Here is a 16,628-nt window from a genome sequence, read left to right as displayed (position 1 = left end):
AGGCCGGGTCGCTCGGGAGGGGCGAACGCGGGCGGCGGGGAGGCCGGATCTCTCCCAAGGGGCAGATGCGCTTGCTGGTTTTGGACTTGGTTCTGTGACACATGGCCCCATCCAGCCGCTTCCTTCTTCCCGCCTCCACCACACATAAAGTTTGGGGCTGTTAGCCCATTTTACAGGCTCAGCCTGGAGTGATAGCAAAGGTCGCACCCCCGGCCAACACCAGGGCAGTGCACTGCAGCCTCCCCGGAGGTCCCCAGTTGACATGCTAAGGACTAATTGTGTCCCCGCGTGTTTGTGGCCACCTGTCGGGGTCCGTTGTCAGAACGCACTGAACCAGTCTACTGGTTACGGGTGAGAACAGAGCAAGTGGATGTCCTGCTTGCCCCTCCACTCCCCCCTGCAGGCACCCACCTCCTGCAGCACCCTGCTCGGGCCATCTCCCCCCGTGGCGCCCCTCTCGCTCACCCCAGCAGAGCTGAGTTGGCGGGTGCCGCAGCCGAAGGCCACGTGCGGCGAGAGCCCTTTAAAACGGGCCTTGTCCAAATTGGGATGTGCTGGGGGCACCACATACACACCAAGTCCCAGACACAGAGCGTGTCTCTTTTTTCAAAAAAAAAAAAAAGGCAAAATGTCCATAACGTTTTCTGTATCCGCTAGGTGTTGAAATGATATTTTGGGGTTCCTGGGTAAAATATGGTACAGTATTAGTAGTAACCTCACCTGTTTCTTTGCACTTCTTCGCTTTTTAGCAAAGCTACTGGAAAGTTTGAGATCTTGCCCATGGCGCATGTTATATTCCTAGTGTTTTCTGTGACGTTCTTTCCACAAATGTCAGTCCAGTTCCTGATTTCACAGGATTCATTGTTTTCTGTGGCTTTAGTTAATTCTTAAACGGGGTAAGCTACTCAAGGATTTAACCAAATGCTTGGTGTATTGTAATTGAATTAGGGTTGGTTATAATTTTGTTAAAATTGAGGTTCAGAGCAAAACAGAGTGGAAGGTGGAGTTCCCCCAGACCCCCTCTCTCTGTAAATGCACAGCCTCCCCCATGACCAGCATCCCCGCCAGAGCCCGATGTTTGTGACAGCTGACGGACCAACACTGGGACATTATGAACGACAGGCCGCAGGTGACACCAGGGCTCACTGTCGGTGCCGCACACCCTGTGGGTTTGGACGAATGTCACGGACAGCGATCCACCATCATAGCGTGTCACAGAGCAGTTCCTGGCCCTGCCGACCCTCCGTGCTCCGCCCAATCACCCTCCCCCACCCCGGCCACCGCAGATCCTCCTTCCGCCTCCGCGGTTCTGCGGTTTCCAGAACGTCCTAGACCCGGAACCACACGGTGTGCGGCCTTCTCAGCCCAGCTGCTCTCACCCAGGGATGTGCCGCTGAGGTTCCTCCGTGTCTCTGCCTGGCTCGATAGTTTTTATTTGAACCTCCCTCCAGGGAGAGCACGTCCTTTTCATCCTTACGTCTCTCAAAAGCTGATGAGCACAGTGTTTGTGTACCAGGCGCCCCAAGTAACCTGGCGAGTTGAATTCTAGGTACACCTCCCTTCTCTCTCTCTCTCTCTCTCTTTCAGCAGAAGCAAAAGTGGTTATTTTACTTCCTCAGGGAGTTCTCAGAAATGCTAGTCCAGTTCCTGAACTTTTTTTTCTAAACAATTTTAGTCCGTTTGTTTCGTATGTACAGACGCTCCCAAGCCAAGACAGCTCAGTGAAAAGTCAGCTATTAATCATATTTCCGGGAGCTGTTCTCCCTTCTCCAGTGCTTCGTAAAATGGAGCTTTAACAAAAATTCCCCAAGCGGCTGGCTCAGAGCTTGGGCTTTTACTCGGGGAAGTTTTAGATGTGCCCCAGCTGGAGAGCCCTGTTCCTGATTTCCTAGAATTTTGAGGTTCAGATTGCTTAAGCAGAAAAGGCAAATCCAACTTCAGAAACCAGATTCTGGGAAGGAGACAGGCACTTCTGCGTCTCCTGAGTCCAAAATAAGACATCTGTGACGGGGTCACTCTGTGCGGGGGCGTCCCGGGCACTGTGGGGGATGAGCAGCCTCCCCAGCCCCATGTGCTCGATACCAGGAGCACCCCAGGGGTCCCCAGACGTGGCCCAGCTTCTCCAGGGGCAGAGTGGCCCCAGGGAGACCTCCAGCGGAGCTGGGCACTGGGCACAGCACCCTGGAGAGAGTGCAGTCCGTGAGTGGACGGGCCTGGCCTGCTGTGGACGCGCAGTATCCCCTTCAGACAAGGGTCTTCGCAGAGTCAAGTGCAGGTCCTGAGTATCCTGATGCTAAAAGGAAGTTTGGACAGCCGGTGGGGGCGTCCGTGTTAGGACGGCAGTGAGGGGCTCTGCTTCTCATGCCCTGCCCTTCCTGACGTGCAGGCCTCTGCTCGGTGAAACAGGCGGGGGGCCTCGCGAAGAGGCGCAGCTCCCGAGCTGACACCGGCATCCCTGCCAGCTCGCTGGCTGTCCCCCAGGTGACGTGGTTTTGTCAAACATATTTCAATATTTGTCCCCGTGGTGGAGGAGGCACAGGGGGAGGCGTAGAGTCTGTGCGGGCCCGTGTGCACCCAGCGCTCCCTCCGCCCTGGTGCGGCACAGGGGGGAGGCACAGGACGCCTGGGCTCGCATCCAGGCCCCCCTCCTATTTGCTGTACGCTCTGACTCTGACGTCCTTCCTGCCTCTCCCGGCTTCTGGGGGTCCCAGGTAATCCTAGGCGCCCCTCAGCTTGTAGACCTGTCACCCCCTCTCTGCCGCTGTGGTCGCATGGCCCACTTCTCCATGTGTCCGCGTCCAGATTTCCCTGTTCTTATAAGGATGCTTGTCATCGGGCTGGGGCCACCCTATCCAGTGTGACCTCATCTTTATATCTGCAAAGACCCAATTTCCAAAGAGGGTCCCATTCACAGGTGCCAGTGGTATGTTTTGGGGGACACGATTCAACCCATAACAGGCGGATGGGGAGTGACTGCTGATGGACACAGGGTTTTTTTTGAGGTGATGAGAATGTTCTAGAATTGTAGTGATGTTTGCTCTACTCTGATTTTACTAAAAGCCATTGAATTGTATACTTTAAAATTGTATACTATTTACAGTACGTGAATTATGTCACAACTGATTATAAAATAAAAGGGTTGTCATGAGGGCTGAAGTACGCAGAACCCCTTGATAGCACCTGGCCTGGTGTGGTCTCAGCAAACCACTTCCTGCCTTCCTACAAAACAAATTGGGGAACTTCACCCCAGAAGCAAAGACATGAGGGCCAAGTGCCAACAGAACGCCGCACCCCGTGGTGGGGGGCTGGAGCCACCTTCCTGTGAGTCCTGCAGGACGGCAGGTGGCTTCCCGCCCAGGGAGCAGTGCTGATATTTAAAAATCAACGTTTAGGTGGTGGAAGACAGCTCTGGGGTGCGGCCTTCTTGGGCAGGACTGATCCTTGGGCTTCGAGCATCTTCTAGCCAAACACTGGGCTGCCCGGCCGGGAGCCAGGGTCTGCATGCTGGTCTAGAACACATGGGGCCGACCTGTGCGGTTGGGGCCTGTCCGTCTAGACCCCCCGCTCCAGCGCAGTGTCCCCGGAGCGAGGGCGCGGCCGCGGCTGAGGCAGGATGTGGACGCACCGGAAGGAAGTGGCAGGGGCCGCGCTGCACCTCCTCGGGAGGGTCATGCAAGGCAGCTGCTTGGAGGAACTGTGTTTTGTTTGGTTTTCAGAAAAAGAGAGGGGGAAGAGGCTGTGTGTTGGGGCTGGGGAGTTTTGTCATCTTACCTTCATCGGTCTAGAAGTTTCTAAGTACCGCCCACTTTCGTCTGAGGGAAGAACCTGGGCCACCAGCGGAGCCCTTAGCGTTGAACCCCCAGAAGCCCGTCCCACCTTCCCCTGCGCCGTCCTCGGATGTGTCTGGGAAGAGCCAGGAACCAGGGCTGGGGGCTGGCGATGGGGGGGTCGCCTCCTTCGGCGCCTCTCAAGGCAAAGGCACGCTGAGGTGGCTGGCCAGCCCTCAGCCATGGGGCGCGTGTGTCCCCATAGAAAGCCCTTTGCATGTGAGGGGAATTCTGCCCATCAGGGGAGTTTTGCAGAAAATCCTCGCACGTTCTGGGAGGAGACAGAGAGCGAGCATGAGGCCTGTGAGCCCTCCCCCCATCTTCCAGAACTGGCCTGGTGCGCGTCTGGTCCCTGGCATGGAGGCACGCGGACCCTGTCGTGCCCCTGAGGCCCCCTCCCATCCCACACGGCCCGCTTCTGTGCGGGTCGCGGGTCCCCAGGTGACGTGGTGGCAGGCCAAGCTCCCAGAGCCACCCCGAGAGGCCCCAACAGCGGGGCAGTGGCGGGTGCCTTTCCCCTGTCCTGGGATTGCTGCCTGGGTGCAGCTTAGCTGCGGGGTACGTGAGGAGCCCGGGGATCAGGCGGCGCTCGGCAGGAGCCGCGGTGGCCCCAGCCCGGCCGGACGAAGGACGCAACCCCCACCTCGTCTTCTCAAGCAGAGGGATGTTTGCAGGTTGAAATGAGACCGTGAGTGAGGAAGTACGCGAGCCCTGCTGTCAGGCGGCGGGGGCACAGGTGACTTGCTCTTCCCGTCGGCCCGCAGGGGGTTGCTGCCTCTTGACCTGCACCCAGGGTGGCCTGAGGGTGGCCAAGTTCGCGGATTAACCACCGGGGCAGGTAGGCAGGCTGCTTGGGCATGATCGGTCACAGGTGGGCCCGGGGTCCCCACCGGCCTGTCCAGCGCACCCGCCCACGGTGCGGAGGGGCCCTGGGCTGCAGGGGGCCGAGTGTGGCTGCGCCCTGTGCTCCGAGGTGCCACCTTCCCACCGCCCAGGCCCTGAGTGCCTGGGCCTGTGTCCGGGCCGGGGACCTGGAAAGCACCCCCACCCGTGTGTGCAGGGGTGCAATAGGGGAGCGGCCCCGGCCCGGGGGGTAGCTGGCCCTGACTTTGGGGTGAGACCGATGGACACCTGGCTCATGGATAGCTGCTTTGCCATGGTGGCGTGTGTCCTGGCAGAAAGGGTGGTGGCTCCACCCACGTAGCCCCGGGTTCGAGCTCCAGGTCCTCCCTGTCCGGTGTCAGAGCTAATCCTTAACCGGTAGCGCCGAGTCACTGTCTTTAATGCAGGATCTTTGACTCTGCCCCCACGGGGCACTGGGCGGTGTCCTCACGACTGGGGGTGCTGCTCACCCCCCACAGCGCCCGGGACACCCGATGTTAGCAGGGCCCAGGGGGCAGACCCGGTCCGGGCCCGTGTTCCTTTCTGCTCGGTGTGGCTGCCGCGTCCTCGGAGGGTGGCCAGGAAGTGCCCGACCGGGAGCGGGCGCAGCAGGAAGTGACAGGAGCGGCCGTGGGGAAGCAGGTGAAAGCACCTGTGTTCACGGCCCCACGTCCCTCTTGCTTCAGAGCGGGCCTTGCCTGGAGTCACCCACGTGGACTCACACCCCGCGTGGCCTTCCGTGTCTGGCTCCCTCCCTGAGCGTCGTGGGCTCGGGGTCCGTCCCCAGGGCTGCGCGTGTGGGCGCCTGGCTCCTGCTCGCGGCCGCGGGACGCTCCGGTGCGTGGGGGACACAGCTTGTTCACACGTCACCTGCTATGGACGTTTGGGTTGTTTCCACCCTGGGGTGATGATCACGAATTGTGCTGCTGCGAAGTGTGTAAGTTTCTGTGTGGATGTTTGTTGTCACTTGTCTTGGGGGTGCACCCGGGAGGCGGCCCCGTCTAACTGCTGGGCTGTTTCCCCAGCGGCTGCCCCGTCTTAGGCTCCGCCCGGCCACGCATGAGGGGTCCGATTTCTGCGTGTCCTCATGGGCCCTGGTGATTGTCCTTCGTGGTGACAGCCGTTCTCATGGAGAGTGGTGGTTCCCTCCCCTTCTCGCTGGGGTCTCTCCCGTCCCTCTGGCCCCATTGTCCTTGGCCAGCTCTTCCGTCCCTGATGCTCACCTCCGGTGTTCTGCATGGTTTATGCTGCCTTGAGCGGACCTCCCAGCACCCTTGCTGCACAGCTGGGCCCAGAAGGTGGTCGGGCTTCGCCGGTCAGCGCAGAGAAGGGGAGGCCTCGGGCCCACGTGTACCCAGGGCCTGGCTGATGTCGCTCACAGCTGCTCTAGCCAGTGCTCGTTATGATGCCCTGCGTAGCCTGGGACTGTTGGCTCCTCAGGGTTCCCGGGGCTGCTGTAACAAGTGACCACAAATTTCATGGCCTAAAGCAAAACGGATCTGTCATCTCACGGTTCTGGAGGTCACAGTCAAAATGGCACAGGCAGGGCTGGTCCCCCTGGGGCTCCAGGGAGACCCGGCTCCGGCCTTTTCTTGGCCCGCGGCCCCCCCTCCATCCTCACTGCCAGCTGCACAGGGTCTGCCCATCTCTGGGACCCCACCCTCTGCCTCCCCCTCGTGAGGACACCGGGCCCCCTGGAAACCCAGGGTCACCCCCACCTCGGGGCCGTGACAAGGTCCCCTCTGCCGCGTGAGGGGACACGTCCCAGGTCCCGGGACCACAATGGGGAGGTCTCTGGGGCCTTTATTCTTCCTACCACGTCCTCTCCCCTGACCAGGGCACATCGGGCCATCTTGAGCCCTGTGAGCAGGGGTCCCGGGGACACACCGAGGGCGAGGCCGACGCTGGCCAGGTTGGGCAGCCATGGCGGGGCGGGGGGGGGGGTCGCTCCATCTCTGCTGCCGCCTCCCATCCGGCCCCCACACCCCTCGGTGACCCCAGGAGGACCAGCTCTCGAGGCCCTGCACGAGTGTTGCGGTCCCTCAGCCCCAAGCACCCCGTGGGTCTGCACAGCCGCGGGGGCAGTCGTCCGGCCCCAGCACCGGTTTAAGCCATTGGCACATTTCGTGTGGCGTCTGGAACGCCATCGCCGGCGTGGGGGGCCAGCTTGGCCTTTGGCCACAGGGTGTCGGCCGAGTAGGCGAAGGAGCACGGGCACACTGCCGCTGCTTCCCGCGTGGAGGGGCACCGGCTCTCGGGAGCCGCGCCTGTGGCAGTCGGGACGAAGCTCTTACCGCACGCTTGCTGGCAGCCGGGTGCCCCTGTTGTCAGCCTGACAGCTTCGTCCCGGGGACCCCGCGTACGCTCGCTCCGCTCCGCCGTTGGCCGAGGTGCTGACATCGAGCCGGGCACTCTCTGCGGAGGCCACCCTGGGTCCAGGGGGTGAGGGGCGTCCCATAGAAGCAGAGGGTGGGGGCCTCCAGAAGCCGGGAGAGGCAGGAGCCCCCAGGAGTCCCATTCCAGATGTGGAACCTGCAGAACTCTCTGCAGTCAGGCTGCGAGGAGCCCGAGGTCTGGTGGGTTGCTGCAGCAGCGTGCTGGGGCTGGAGGGGCGGGCCGCCTGACAACCAGCCAGTCCCGAATCAGAGGGATGAACCCCACAGTTTAAGCAGAGAGAAACCAGGCAGGCATTTGCTGTAACGTAGACGGTGACTTGGGCGCAGGGCGTGCGATGGGGAGTGGGGCCACCGGCGGGTCCTTCCACTTCTCCGTTGTCTGCAGACTTCCCCTTCAGTGCCTTGTGCCTGGTGAACTGCCAAGACCCCCACCCCGCCGGCCCCTCGGCGCCCGGCCTCCCCTGTCCCAGCCGCCGCTGTCCCTGCCCTGCCCACGCTCCCGGGAGCCGTGGTCCCGTGTTGGACAGGCCAGACCCAGACGGGCTCGTCCAGGCTTCTGAGACGGGCAATGCGGTGGAGGGTGTCCCCCCAGAATTCATGTCCGCCCTTTGGGAATGGGGTCTTTGCACACGTCATCGGGCAGCAAGACGAGGGCGTCCTGGATTAGGGTGGGCCCCGATGCAACGAGGAGATTTGGGTGCAATGCGGGAACACAGAAATTATCCTTTCTCGGCTCTGGAGGCCAGTGCCCCAGCCAGGGCGTGGGCAGGGCTGGCTCCTTCAGAGGCCGTGGGGACGGCGCTCCTGCCTCCGCCCTCATGCAGCCTTCTCCCACGTGTCTGTGTCTCCTCTTACCAGGACAGTTGTCATCACACTAGGGGCACCTGGATGATCCAGAAGGAGCACAGCCCAAGATCCTTAATCACGTCTGCAAAGAACCTTCCTCCAAATGAGGTCCCGTTTGTAGGTCCCAGGGACGTGGGCCTCTCTGCACAGAGGCCACCACGAACCCGCCGCGGCCCCCTTAGCCTCTGTGCGGATTTCCACACCCCGTCCCGCTGTACGAGAAAGCCTCCGGGCACGGGGGAGATGCCTCCAGCTCTGGCTTGTCGGGAGCTGTCTCTGTGTCTTCTGCTCTGAGGCAGTTGGGACCCGCCATGGACCATTTTGTCCACGGAGGAACTGGTGCCGTCTTGGTGAAACCGAAAACCGCGAGTCCTGGGAGCCTCCCGGTCCGGCCCCCTGGTGCTTCCAGAGCGGGGTCTCCAGAAACAGCTGACAGGTCCTCCCCTTTCTGTGTTGCAGGACTCAGCGAGGGCCTGGGGCCCAGCGAATCTCCGTCGCCTCGGCTGCCGCCTGACGCGAACATCCTGCCCGGGCCCCTCTGCAGGGCGTCGCCAGGGAGCGCGCTGACCGGGCAGGGCGCCGAGATGTCCAACCCCTTCCTGAAGCAAGTTTTCAACAAGGACAAGACCTTCCGCCCCAAGCGCAAGTTCGAGCCGGGCACCCAGCGGTTCGAGCTGCACAAGAAGGCCCAGGCGTCGCTGAACGCGGGGCTGGACCTGAAGGTGGCCGTGCAGCTGCCCCCCGGCGAGGAGCTCAGTGACTGGGTGGCCGTGCACGTGGTGGACTTCTTCAACCGCGTCAACCTCATCTACGGCACCATCGGCGACGGCTGCACGGAGCAGTCCTGCCCGGTCATGTCGGGCGGCCCCAAGTACGAGTATCGCTGGCAGGACGAGCACCAGTTCCGCAAGCCCACAGCGCTGTCGGCCCCCCGCTACATGGACCTGCTCATGGACTGGATCGAGGTGCAGATCAACAACGAGGAGCTCTTCCCCACCCACGTCGGTGAGTCGGGGGCCGGGCAGGGCCATGGGGGGCGCCAGGCCATTTAAAGTGTGTGGTTTAGTGGCGCTTAGGAATACGTTCGCAGAGTTCCAGAACATTCCACCACCGCGAAAGCAACCTGGTCCCCATCAGCCGTCATCCCCACCCCCACCCCAGCCCCGGCTCCCACCCTCTCCTCTCTGTCTGCGTGGACGGGACTCCTCTGGGGACCTCCTGGGAGTGGGGTCCTGTGGGTTGTGTCCTTCAGGGTCTGGCTGCTCTCACTGAGCCCAGTGTCCTCGGGGTCCATTCACTCTGGTTGTTAGTACATTCACTGAGTTGTGCAACTCACTACTATCTAATTCCAGAACATTCCATCACCTGCAGGGAATCCCTTTCCCCAGAGTAGTCCCTCCCCATACCCCCCCAGCCCCGGCCCCCACGAGCCCCCTTCCCGTCCGTGGATGAGCCTGTTCTGTGCGTGTCACCCACGTGGACTCACACCCCGTGTGGCCTTCTCTGTCTGGTTCCCTCCCTGAGCGTCGTGGGCTTGGGGTCCATCCCCGGGGCCGTGCGTGTGGGCACCTCACTCCTGTTCCTGGCCGAGGGACGTGCCTGCGTGTGGGGGACACATTCTGCTTTAAGTTAAGGACCCTGAGATGGGAGATGCCCCTGGATCATCCTGCTGAGCCCTGAATGTCATCACAAGGTCCTCATAAGAGGGAGGCGGGGGAGATTGGACACGCGAGAGGAGAAGGTGGTTTGACAGCAGGGAAAGGAGGAAGGGGCCGTGAGCTTAGGAATGCTGGCAGCTTCCAGAGGAAGCAAGGAGCCTCCAGAGGAACGGTCCTGCCGGCACCTCGACCCCGGCCCGGTGACACGGACTCAGACTGTGAGAGATGCATGAGTTGTTTAAGCCGCTGAGCTGGTGGTAGTCTGTGACGGTGGCACTGGGAGACTCCCCGCAGACGTGGCTTTCACTGCCACCATCGGCGTTGACATGGCGTCCCGGAACACCAGTCAGGCAGACAGGTTTCCGGCCCATTCTGCACCCGCTCCAGCTTCTCCCCTGGGGCGCCCCCTCGCTGCCTGCACCGGAAAAGGGCTGACACTGGCAGAGGGCTTTCAGGGACCATCTGGGGAGAAGCCACCCCAGACTCGTCCTTCCCCAAACTTGGGATTCCCAGTGGCCCCTCCATCAGGTTGCCGGGTCCGTGGGGCAGCCCGGAGTCCACGTCGTGTGACTCCCCGCCTCGTTAGAATCCCCGCAAGTCCCACCAGCTCCTCAGGGGTCAGCACCCCAGAACGTGAGACGCCGCGCCTGCCCCTCGCCCATGGAAGGTGAATCCCTAGTTTACCAAACTGGATGCTGGTGAGAGGCAGAGAAAAGGAATTGGGCAGGTGCCACACGGCCGTCCAGCGGGACTCTGAGGCCAGGCCGCCGTTCTTCGGGCTCTCAGCACCCCTGGCCTCTCCTACATGCTCACATCGGGGGGCCGGCCTGGCCTGGGCCGTACCTGCCGGCCCTGTTTCAGGACCCCAGCCAGGTGGCCAGAAGGACGTGCTTCCCACAGGCGGCCGTGTCTCTCTGCTTCCTGTCTGTGGTGCTTCTGAGAATCGTGGCTGGGCACGCCTCAGGGTCAGATGTGTGGCTTGGCAGAGGGGACGGGTCACGTCACATGCCGGCCCCCGTGTTGGTTCTGCTCACACCGGTCCACCCACTTAGGCCTCCAGCCACTGGCCTGTGCTCTTAATGTTAGACCGGCGGGCACACCTGTCCTCATGGGGACCAGATGGTGAACCTCTCCGGCTTCACAGGCCAGTCTGTGTCTTGACCACTCGGATCTGCACCGTAGGCCAAAAGACCCCAGAAGCAATTTGTAAACAAACAGGTGGCTCTGTGCCCCCATTAAACTTCATTTATAAAAGCAAGCGGTGGGCCAGGCGCGCCCTGTGTGAGTATCGTTGCAAGCCCGGGCAGCGGCCGTTTCTGAGCCCGTCCCAGCCGGGCTCCCCCTTCACCCAGGCTTGCCCTTGGTGGCTGCCCAGCTGGGAGGGGGACACAGAGGGGGCAGCGTCAGCGTCGGACCCGGGCCCCGTGTAGGCTTGGAGCTGACCCAGGCATTCCATCCCGCCTTTCTCTGCTTCCCGTGGGCTTGACCCTCTTTCTGAGCTTATACCATTTTATCCACCAGTCGTGGACCCGAGTGCATAGGGATTCCCACCCCCCAAGGGGACCTCCCACCACGTGGCCTTCAGGGGTCTGCAAGGACAGTAGCTGCTCCTCAGGTTCCCACAAATGTGGGTTCATGGACGACCGTTGGGGTTCATCTCTGCAGAGTCGAGTGACAGGGAAAACTCAGAGGTCTCAGTGATGCCGAGCAAACCTTCCACGGGGTTAGCGGCCCAGGAACTGGGCCCTGGTCACCATTCAGAGATGCTTAGCACCGACTGAAGACAAGTGCCCCTGTTCTGGGCCGAGAGGCCACCTGGGCCCAGACACCGAGGAGGGGTCCGGCAGACCCGTCCCGCACAGCTCACGGAGAGCCTTTTCTTTCCCGCTTGCCCTCGGCTCCACACCCGGCAGGCCTGCCCCAGTTGGAGAGCAGCCGCGCGGGCTCTGCCGTGTCGGGGGCTGGCCCGTGCGCCCCGATGCTCACTGCCGTCCAGGTGCCGCGAGCGAGCGCCTGGGGCACACAGCCTCCCGCGGCATCTCCGTGTGCACCCCCGGCTGTTAGCCCGCGGCCCCTCGCACGCTCTTCCCAGGCCCCGGCAGCCACCTGCTGGTGCTCGCTGCGCCTGGCTGTGCCGTGGGACAGACACGTGCTCGGGCCGGGGGGGGCGCCTAACACGCAGACTGCGCCCGGGGGGGCCGGCACGGGGACCCCCCATAGGGGCATTTCACCACAGTCAGGAAAAACGGAGCATTAAACCCACAGTAGGAGTTACAACGTGTGCACGTTCGCAGTTAAGTTGTGTCGTCGCTCGAACGTAGGTGATGTTACAAAGACGCGCTCAAGGTGGGGAGAAATACACCAAGTGAAAGATGTCAGACAGCAAAAATACGTTTTTACGGGTTGCCCCATTTTATTAGGAGAAATAAGCCTAACTAGAAATACACGCCCAGGGCCCAGAACCCGCGGTGGGGCTCGCAGATCCCTGGCCCGCGGACACAGAGGGAAGGGGAGGGAGGGGGCGCTGCCCGCTCTGACGCGGGCCCGGGTCCCATGGGGAGGCGTGTGACCGGCGTGTCCCCTGCGGTCCTGGCTCCGCGGTGGGAGGGCGTCCCCGGTCCGCGAGGGCCGCAGGCCGGGGCCCGGGGTGGGGGTGCTTGCCAGCCTGCCTGAGCCCCTCGCCCTGTGTGTAGGCACGCCGTTCCCCAAGAACTTCCTGCAGGTGGTGAAGAAGATCCTGTCACGGCTGTTCCGCGTGTTCGTGCACGTCTACATCCACCACTTCGACCGCATCGCGCAGATGGGCTCCGAGGCTCACGTCAACACCTGCTACAAGCACTTCTACTATTTCGTCAAGGAGTTCGGCCTCATCGACACCAAGGAGCTGGAGCCGCTGGTGAGCGGGGCGGCGGGGGGGCGGTGGGGGGCGTTGGGTCCGGGCAGCCCGGAGCGGACAGAGTGAGCCCAGGTGGGTTCCTCGGATTTGGGCCCAAGTTTGTGACACGGCGACCCTGGGCGTGGCCGCAGATGGAGGGGGTGCCACTCGGATTCCCGGCACGTGGGACCCACCCGCTGGGGTGGTTTGGGGTTCCTTTTGCTCCCTGCTCCTGCTGGCGGGCCCGGTGGGGATGTGGCTGCCCATGTGAACACCCCGGCCCCTGCGAGAGGCAGAGGCCCTGAATCCTGGGGGGCTCCCCGGGGAGGTTCCTGCGGCTGCCCCCCTTGCCCTGTGGGAGACACTGGGGGGGTCTCCAGTGCCGTAAACAGCAGCGGCCTGGGGGGCTGGCCCGGGGCATCCCCGTCTCCCCTGCCCGCGTCCTCACTGCCTGGCCGGAGAGCAAGCAATGATTTATTTCTAATTGTGGTAAACTCCACATAAGTTAAAATCATCCGTTGTGAACTGAATGATTCAGTGGCATTTAATACATTCACAAGGTGCTACAACCATCACCATGCCTTCTAGTTCCAGAACATTCCATCGCCCCAGACGCAGCCCCATCCCCATTGGCAGGCACGCCCCAGCCCCCGCCCCAGCCCACGGCACCCTCGAACCCGCCCTCCGGCTGTGGGTTTGCAGCGGGAGCCGTGTCGACCCCAGCCCAGAGATGGGGCGATTCAGGCAGCGAGAGTGGCTCCCTGGGGCCCCTCCCCCACCGCTCTCCCAAACTGCTGTGGGCTTTTAGCGGGACCTGTGAGGTCAGAGGCGGCAGGTGGCTGCTTGCCAAGTACCCACCAGCTGCCACCACCACTGGTGACAAGGGTGGAGAACACCCCCCCCCCAGGAGGTCCCGGTGAGGCCGGTGCTCAGAGCCCCCCAGGGCCATTCCAGGGGGTGGGGATCTCCCCAAGCGCAGAAATGCTAGAATGTTCCAGGGCCAGTGGGCCCTGGGCTTGCGGGTTGGCTGCTAGGGGACTGCGATCATCACTCTGGGGGTCCCCACGGCTTCCTTTGCGTGACCCCAGGACTCCCATGTGGGCTTTTTTTCTTCTTCTTGTTTTTTGTGGATTTCTCCACTGATTCAGGTCTTTGAACTCTATTTTTGCCCAGTTTTCAACAGTTGTTGAATTACTCTTCACACAGCCTTTCCCAGTTTCTCTGGGTCCTCGCAGGCTCTGCCCGTCAGTGGACCTTCCCAGAGCTGAAGTTACTGCAGGCATGTCTAATGGGGAGGAGGTTACTCTGAGCCGGTGGAATGTTCTGGAACTGGATAGACGAAGGGTACACGCCCTTGTGGCTGTGAATGCTGGTGAATTGTTCGCCTTACGATGGGTACTCTTATGGGACGGTCACCTCCATCCATGTATTACTTACAAAATACTGCAAATTGGAACCTGCAGTTTTGTGATCTGCTTGCTTTTCTCTTTTTGTTTTAACTTAGTGCCTTGATCTCCTTGTCATTTCTTCCACATCAATGCTTAGAGTTCTTTCTTTTTTTTTTTAAGATTTTATTTATTTGGGGCGCCTGGGTGGCTCAGTCGTTAAGTGTCTGCCTTCGGCTCAGGTCATGATCCCAGGGTCCTGGGATCGAGTCCCACATCGGGCTCCCTGCTCAGCGGGAAGCCTGCTTCTCCCTCTCCCACTCCCCCTGCTTGTGTTCCCTCTCTCGCTGTGTCTCTCTCTGTCAAATAAATAAATAAAATCTTAAAAAAAGAAAATAAAGACATGTCGTGGGCGCCTGGGTGGCTCAGTTGGTTAAGCGACTGCCTTCGGCTCAGGTCATGATCCTGGAGTCCCGGGATCGAGTCCCACATCGGGCTCCCTGCTCAGAGGGAAGCCTGCTTCTCCCTCTGACCCTCCTGACCCTCCCCCCTCTCATGTGCTCTCTCTCATTCTCTCTCTCTCAAATAAATAAAATCTTAAAAAAATAAATAAAAAATAAATAAAAATTAAAAAATTAAAAAAAAAAATTTTTATTTATTTGAGAGAGAGAGCGCGCACGTGCGCACCAGAGCAGGGGAGGGCCAGAGGGAGAAGCAGACTCCCCGCTGAGCAGGGAGCCCGATGCGGGACTCGATCCCGGGGCCCTGGGGTCATGACCTGAGCTGAAGGCAGACGCGTAACTGACGGAGCCCCCCAGACGCCCAGTGCTTCGAGTTCTTTCTGGCGCCAGACTCTCGAGGCTGCCATCACCGGGTCTAAAGGGTATCATAGTATTCACCTTTACTTCAAGGCTGCTTTCCGGAAGTTTCCTTGCAGTGTCCAGTCGACTGTAGAAGGCACGGATCAGTACACTGTGGCCCCGGGCTGACCGCCTGGTTTTGTGAATAAAGTTTTATTGGCATGCAGGCAGTTAGTCGTTTCTGCGTTGCTGGGGCCACGCTCCCTCGACGGGCCGGGACACTGCCTCTCTGGCCCTTCCCAGGAGGCGTGCCGCCCCGGGCCCACAGCGCACTGTTACTGTCGCATTGTTTGTAAGGTTTGGCGTTAAGTGAGGCCCGCGGGCCCCTGGAGACCGGACCCCCTGCTTTACCGGATCATTTGTGTGTGGTTTCCGTCCCTCTTGTGTTGATACCTGACATCCTGCTTGTTCCTAACAGAGAGAAATGACCGCACGGATGTGCCACTGAGAGCCCCTCGGGCCCGCAGCCACCGAGGCCGTGCCCAGGGGACACCCGCGCTCAAGGGCCACGGCTCCAGAACACGGACCTGTGCTTTATAGAGAGCCCAGCCAGCGGGCGAGCTCGGTGCCGTGGAGGCTGCACTGAACGCCGGGGTGGAGTCCTCCCCGATCCCGGTGGGCAGCGCCGTGGGTCTGCACGCGGCCATCCTGAGCCCGTCTCCTCGACAGGCGGCGAACTTGAACTCCGTGGTTCTGCGTGTTGAGCACCTGGGCACATGCACTTTGTGAACCACTAGCATTTGCTCTGTGGTTCGGCCCAGACCAGCCGCCGCGTGCAGCCAGCGCCCGGGGGCCCCGTGTCCGCTTCACGACTCGCACCACGGGGACCCCACACCTGCTCCCCAGCTTTCCTGGGCCCCTTCATGGATCGTGGGAGATTGGAGTTTTCTCCGTGTGAGCCCTCTCCCTCATGAATATCACAGGATGACTGTCCCGTGGAACCCCCTCCCGGGCTGGAACCTTTTGAATTTCGCCAAATGATGAGCTGGACTTAGCCTTTCTGCAGATGCCTGCCAGCTTTACGTGGAAGCCCTGTGTTTGCGTGGCCCTGCATGGCTACGAGACCCAAATCCCAGCGCTGTCTCCCGTGGACCTTGGGAGGGTGGCCAGGGCCCCGTTGGGGCCACGCTGAAGTGACCCCTGGAGCCCGTTCTGCCTGTGCCTGCGCCCCGCCCACGCGCAGCGTCCTCAGTGGCCTTCTCCGTGGCACCCTTCCAGCGTGGACCGCACCGGCTCGGAGTACCTCTGGGTGTTGGGTGCTCGCAGGAGTGAGGAGCACCATCACCCACGCCAGCAAGTGCAATTAACACGACCTTGGCCTCAGTCCTTCTGGAAACCCCCGGGGTCCAGCTCGAGGAGGCCCCTTCCGATCGAATGTAGCTCCCTTTAAGTGCAAAACCTCGGCCAAGCACCGTGACCACTGTGTCCCCCAGGGCTGTGGGCTGTCCCCACAGCGCAGCCAGGTCAGGGAAGGTGGCAGGGACTCCTCTCCACCCTCCCTGCCCACGGCTCTTCCCGCACGAGCATCAGAATACACTGTGCCATCTTTGTACCCGCGTCTGCCGCTTGTCATTTCCACTTCCCTGGCCTCAGGGCCTGGTGTTGGGCCATGTCCCTGCCCTTGTCCCCGGGGTGCCCTTGTCCCCACCAGCTGAGGGCTCGTGGCTCGCCAGAGTGCCCCCAAATGGCTAAACAGATGCACAGAATCGGTGGGGTTAGGATTCCATGGGGTACAGCCTGGGTGGGGAGGTCAGAACTGAGAAACTGAGGCAGGCACATGCTCCCTCTCCCATTTCTGTTCTGTCTGAGCGTTTTTCCCGGCCCTTAAACACGATTTTAACTCGTGCCTTTCTGCTGTGCACGAGAGGGAGCCAGAAAACGACCCTTGTGCGGAGTAGA

General features: G+C 61.3%; 1 protein-coding gene across 1 annotated transcript in view; it reads left to right on the top strand.

Moving 5' to 3' along the window:
* MOB3A (MOB kinase activator 3A) overlaps window positions 1-16,318 on the top strand; it is a 16,611-nt gene extending 293 nt beyond the window's left edge. Inside the window, exons 2-4 of the mRNA XM_032394952.1 lie at window positions 8,411-8,956; window positions 12,303-12,505; window positions 15,148-16,318. Coding sequence (XP_032250843.1) covers window positions 8,536-8,956; window positions 12,303-12,505; window positions 15,148-15,177 — 654 coding nt within the window. The 5' untranslated portion in view covers window positions 8,411-8,535 and the 3' untranslated portion in view covers window positions 15,178-16,318. The remainder of the gene's footprint in view (window positions 1-8,410; window positions 8,957-12,302; window positions 12,506-15,147) is intronic.
* The last annotated feature ends 310 nt before the right edge of the window (window positions 16,319-16,628 follow it).

This window comes from Phoca vitulina, unplaced genomic scaffold (assembly GCF_004348235.1).
Source record: "Phoca vitulina isolate PV1807 unplaced genomic scaffold, GSC_HSeal_1.0 scaffold81, whole genome shotgun sequence".
In the NCBI taxonomy this organism is placed as follows: domain Eukaryota; kingdom Metazoa; phylum Chordata; class Mammalia; order Carnivora; family Phocidae; genus Phoca; species Phoca vitulina.
This window is presented reverse-complemented; position numbering and strand designations above follow the sequence as displayed.